The sequence below is a fragment of the Pteropus alecto genome, unplaced genomic scaffold (assembly GCF_000325575.1).
Source record: "Pteropus alecto unplaced genomic scaffold, ASM32557v1 scaffold98, whole genome shotgun sequence".
Classification (NCBI taxonomy): Eukaryota; Metazoa; Chordata; class Mammalia; order Chiroptera; family Pteropodidae; genus Pteropus; species Pteropus alecto.
The window spans coordinates 2,981,509-2,987,208 of NW_006443570.1; the positions used below are offsets into that span (position 1 = coordinate 2,981,509).

General features: G+C 41.4%; 1 protein-coding gene, 1 long non-coding RNA gene, 1 other non-coding gene and 1 pseudogene across 3 annotated transcripts in view; 2 read left to right on the forward strand and 2 right to left on the reverse strand.

Annotated features, from left to right (window-relative positions):
• The window catches only part of CUNH17orf98 (chromosome unknown C17orf98 homolog), a 2,807-nt gene extending 1,994 nt beyond the window's left edge, over positions 1–813 (forward strand). Inside the window, exon 3 of the mRNA XM_006924722.1 lies at positions 573–813. Coding sequence (XP_006924784.1) covers positions 573–730 — 158 coding nt within the window. The 3' untranslated portion in view covers positions 731–813. The remainder of the gene's footprint in view (positions 1–572) is intronic.
• A 584-nt stretch (positions 814–1,397) lies between these two features.
• Positions 1,398–5,700, reverse strand: part of LOC112473178 — a 5,020-nt gene continuing 717 nt past the window's right edge. The window contains exons 2-3 of the long non-coding RNA XR_003043943.1: positions 2,921–3,131; positions 1,398–2,594 (exon numbers count right to left, since the gene is read on the reverse strand). This is a non-coding gene — a long non-coding RNA (uncharacterized LOC112473178). The remainder of the gene's footprint in view (positions 2,595–2,920; positions 3,132–5,700) is intronic.
• TRNAC-GCA lies at positions 1,522–1,593 on the forward strand. Its single transcript has one exon. It is a non-coding gene; the product is annotated as a tRNA-Cys (tRNA).
• On the reverse strand, positions 3,764–3,882 carry LOC112473347 (annotated as a pseudogene).

Genomic DNA, 5,700 nt, shown 5'->3' on the forward strand with positions numbered 1-5,700 from the left:
AGGGGTGGGCTGGGATCGAATTCCCCTCTTTCCAACTCGAAAGCCTGTATTCCTCTCACATTGCTCCTGCAGGTTCTGTCCTGCTCATTTTTCAGGCCCAATTAAGTAGCAACAGGGAAGGAAGAGTTGAGAGATGTTTTTCTGACAGATGTTTTTCTGAACCCTCCCACCCCAACTCCACCACCCTTTGGCTGCACTCTAGTCACATGACTTTTGCACCATTAGGCCAAAATGAGCTCATCTATTTTCTCCAGATGGGTCAGAGGCAAGGGTGAAAATTTCCCAGTTCTGGGAGTGAGCCAAGTTCAGTTAAGCCCAGAAGTTTCTAACCCTCCTGTATTATTCATGTTCCTTCTGCATGCTATTCCTGGTATGAGATTGGGTTTCTAGGAAGTCATCTGTCTCCTTGACTTCACCGACACTTGACTTATCAGCCAAGAGGCTTGAGGGTTCAGCTGGACATGGAGAGCACAGTGACAGTACCTGGGCTGGGATCTTAATACCGGCCCTATGGGAGTGGGGAAAGCAAGAGGGAGCTGAATGCAAGCTCAAACCTCTCTCTCCACCCCAAGGGCATTCCCTTCAGCAGGTGACCGGCCATGACCACTACAATGCTGATGTGAAAATGAACAGGGGGTTCAATGGTCGTTTTGGCTATCGCAGGAATACCCCAGCCCTCCGCCAGCGCCCGTCTGTTTTTGGAGAGGTCACCCAATTCCCTCTCTTCTAATAGCAGCTGTCCCTTCACATCCCTCGACCTCAAGTTCTATGACAGATGTTTAGATGAACTCTCGATGTTATTTTATATTAAAATTTTTTCATTTGTGCTTCTAAGTGTGCTGTTTCTTCCCTGAGGTGGGAGGAAGGGCAAGCTATGTCTTTACTCTCAGCTTCTCTTTCCAATGGAGGTGAGAGGAGAGTGCGTCTCAGGTCTGTGCCCTTACACTCCATGCCAACGAGTGCCAGGCTTTGAGAGGCCTCTGTTCACACCTGCTGGTGTGATAAGGAGGAAATACACTACCTAGCCCTCAACCAAGCAATTCTTCAGGCATCAGCAGAGCTAGGTCAGAAGGCGGCTATTTCCATCAAAAACAGAGCAGGCAGTGCAACCATAGAGATTGGCCAATGGTTGCCCTTGAGAAGGATTTCCCAATTTTCCTGAGTCATCCCATCCAAAAGAACTGACATTTTCTTTCTCCTTTTCACCCTCAATTCATCAAGAGCAGGGCATGAACAAAGTAATATCTGGGGTGCTTTTTAGCCCAAGGATTCTGACACAGTAATACTGTACTTGTGGACACTTTCTCTATTAATGCTATGTCAGTTTCCTCTTTAGCTAGTTTTCAAGCTGATGTTTTCAAGTGCCCCCACCCAGTTTATTGGTAGGAAGGAGAAAAGCCCAAGCAGATGATGGACACAAAAGAAGGTAAGTCTTTAGAACATGTCAGAATTAGTGTGGGTGGAACCTGATTGCACTGAGTCACCATAAGTGGACAAGGAGCAAGACAAGTGTCAGGTCAAGGGGGTATAGCTCAGGGGTAGAGCATTTGACTGCAGATCAAGAGGTCCCCGGTTCAAATCCGGGTGCCCCCTTCCTGGATTTTTCACGGAATTCTCAACCCCATCTTGAGAAATACTACTAGTTCCCCATATTGCAAATGACCACTAAGAAGAGATCCCTGGAGCCCCTGTTGGGTTTCAATTAAGACAAAGTCCGTAGGAAATTCTAAATCTAAGATTAAGTCAGAGGTGTGAACACGAATTTAGCAATCTAATGCACGATAGTAAAGACAAAGGTGTTCATATGTGTAGTTTTGAGAGCTTTCTACACACAAGGCTGTGGCGAATTAAAAGATGAAAGAGGATCCTTGTCCTCAGGGAGCTTTCAGTCTAGTGAAACTTGATACACTCACACACAGCTGTCAGAGAAAGAAAATTTCTTTGTACATCATGAAAGAGATATCTTTTGAAAATACCTACCCACTTTTTCTAGACATAATTTCTATCGGAAGCTTTCCTACAATTTGAAGGGATAGTTCTGCCTGATCTGAAGAGTATTGTTAACCTGTTGCTTGCATTATTGTGTAATCCCCTTTCTACGGGGTTAGAGGTACTTTCTTCTTAGTTGTTCACTGTCAGTTCTCGGAAGGAAACATATCCACTCTGGACACTTTAAGCAGAAAAGGCGTATACTAGAGGCATGGTAGGGACTCACAGAGTTGAAGGAAAGCTGGAGAACGTAACTCAGAAAGCAGTTATCTATGAGGGACCGCCAAACGAAAATGCAGCTCAGGTCTCGTCCCTGGAAATGTCCACTGCTGATGCCATCAACTCTGGGCACTCATCACTACACAATGGATATTGTTCCAGTTGCACCTGCATCTTTAGGACAATTACTTGAGTTTCAAAATGCCAAGTGAAAGCATTTGATCGGTTGAGCCATGGTCTGACGTGTGCTGATTTAGCCAGGCAGGGGAAGAATCGTGTTGCCTCACCAAGTTTGATAACATGAAGTATTCCCCCAGAAATGGAGAAGTGTTTGGGTGCAAAAATGGATATACCGCCACACCTTTCTTTTCTCCTCAAAGAAACCACTGTAAGGAGAGAGCATGATAATTTATTGGTTTGCAGTTCTAGCAGTCAAAGATTTGCACTCTCATACCCCATTATTTCCCATTGGCTAAAATAGATCAAAATTTTGTATTAAATCAATTGTGTTCACATTATCATGATCATATAAATACTATTTACTATTGAGTCAATCTATACATACTATGGCAAGATTTTCTTCCTTGAAATTTTTTCTCTGAAATAATTACCTCATTTTTTATTTGTGTATTTTTCTTTGTGACTGTTGACAATTATTTTCAAATTCTTCAAATTTGAAATTGTACTGTAGCCTCAAAGCATAATTACTCACCTGGTCTAAACCCATAAAATTAATTTTTGGGTGCTAGTCTTCCTGATACCTTCCATTCTTCTGCTTCAGGCTGTTTAGACCTGCCACCCAGACGGTATCTTGGGAATCCCCATTCCCTCTCTTCTGTGTTAGATTCTCTGTTTCCTGGACCATGTCTTTCTTTTTCTTGGTTTCCTCCTTTATATGGTGGAAAATAACCTCCACAAGCTTCCTGAGAATATATGGGAGGTAAAATGTTTGAGTCTTTGCATGTATGAAAATATCTTTATTTTCCCTGAACGCTTGAGAGATATTACCTGGGAATAGAACTCTTGAAAAAATTTTCAGAGGTTTGCAAATTTCCATCGTTTTCTAGATTCTCTTGAGTTTGATGTCATTTTTATTCCCACACATGACTTGTTTCTCTCTGTAAAATTTTAGGATTGTTGTTCTTGATGGTCTGAACTTTTTCAGTGATACACTTGGTGACCCCTTTCCATTTTGGGGTTCATGTCCTACATTAAGATTTTATTAATTTCTTCTCCATCATTTGGGGCCTACCTCGGAATTCCATAGGAGAGACCACTTTGGTGTGCTTGCTCTTTGCAGTGGCCAGTGAAGAATTTTCTTGCATTCATTCATTCATTCATTCATTCATTCATAGTAGCCATAGTACAAAATGCCTACTATATGTAGGCGTATACTGGATGCTCCATATAGGATGGCAGTTTTTGACTGAGCAGTAGACATAATTCTACCAATACACACGTTTGGTCAAGTGAAAGCTGTCATAAGTTTCCTGACCTTTTTGGGGTGTATTTTGACAGACACAAGCTTATAATCCCTTATTTTTTTTATTTTTTACACCTACAGTACCTGGTCTTCCTAGGTGGTCTCCCATCCAAGTACTAACCAGGCCCGACTCTGCTTAGCTTCCAAGATCAGATGAGATCCGGCTTGTTCAGGGTGGCATGGTCGGAGACCACAATATTTGAAGCTGCTTTTAACACACCTAGCTGCCTCCACCTTTTTATCTTAGTAATTAAAAGGCCACCCTTTTAATTAAGTATTGCGACATTTAACACAGTGTAAAATTATTGCTGCAGGAGTAGAACCTTTTCATCACACAGTAGAAGTCCCAACCTCAAGTCTTGTTCCCTATGGAATCAATCTTTTTTGTCTCTTAATAGTCTTTAGGAATCCTGGTGGCTTTGGACCCAGTTATACCTGGCATGGCTGAGGAAGGTTTTTGAGGACCGTCAGCTGAAACTCTTACAAGTTATCCAGTACAAATTAACCGTCAAAATGTGGATGAGAGGATTTGCTCTTCTAATTTCCCCTCCTTTTGCTCTCACAGGCCCCAGCTACAATATTTAGAAGGTAAGAAAGGTCACAGATGAACTGAGAAATGTCTAGTACTAGGTTATGGCAACCAAAAGACTGGTTGAGATCAAAATTCTGTGGAGCATTTCACCACAAGACAGCTACTCCCTGTTTTAATTAACTGCTTTTCAACAGAAAAATTTCCTTCTATGAGATGACTTCAACCCAACTGACATTACTTTTAGAGGCTTGTTTGTAGTTAGACAATGTATGAAATTGTTATTTGAACTGCTTTTAGGCCCCTTGACCATTTAATAAGAATTGCTTAATAGATGGAGTCCATGCCACATTCCAGTGCTGTACTGCAGCTTCATTTTGTTCCTCAGTTTACCCAAATTGTGGGATGGATACTACAGATATATGCAATTTGACAGCAGCTGGCAAACAGGTCACAAAATACATTGAACCAAAGATAAAAATTTATTCTTTTTTCAAGCCTTTTTCATTCCTGAATAACTTAACGGAAAAGTTTTATTTGGTGTCAGCTCTTTAACACTTCTGAATCCTCTTTTTCTTTTAAATCAAGAGAGCAGACATCTACATCTAGCTAGTGTTTCATAATAATCTATTCAATTTCCATTCTATTTATATCAAGTGATACTTTTTTTTTTAATAAAAACTTGGGTGTAATTCACATATGATGAGGGAGAGGTCTAGAATGATGTCTAGATGGAGAAGTGGTAGTAACGGGGGAGAAAAGAGCTAGATTGGGGGAGTAGGGTTAGAGGAATTAATGAGTTCAGTTTAAGTATGTTCAAATGTTCAATTGAAAATGCCTAATAGCCAGGCTTAAAACCTTGGAGTCCAAAAGAGGGATATGACTGGAGATAAGGAATTTTGGATTTATCAGCATATAGATGATAACTGAAGCCCTGCGAGTAGGTGAGATCACCCAGGGAGAGCACTTCCTGTAAAATGACCTAAGACAGAACCTAAGAGGCAGGATGAAGAAGAAAAAAAAAATGTTTCCCAGGAAGGGTCCAGAGCAGAAAGGGAAAATCTGGAGAGTAATGCGGAGAATCAGGTAAAAAGTGTTTCGATAAGGAGAGTGGTCCTCAACACCAAAGGCTCGGGGTGGTCAAGGTGAGGATGAAATGTGTCATTTGATTTAAATACAGGGGGATTACTGAAGATCGTGAGAAGAATAGTTGAGTGGAGGGTTGAGGTTAAGCAGGAGATGAAATGGAGGAAGCATCTTGTTTCTTGAGTAGAGACAACTTGTTTCAAGTTTGGTTAACAGGGAGATTGCAGCAGCTGGGGGAAAGATGGGCTTATTTTATTTTATTTATTTTATTTTATTTTATATTTTAATTTTGTTTTATGACACAGAAGAATGCTTATGACCCGAGATGAAGGATGCAGTTGTAAAGGAGAGACTGAGCGGAGAGGAGGCTAGGGCCGGTGAGGGGGGGGGATGG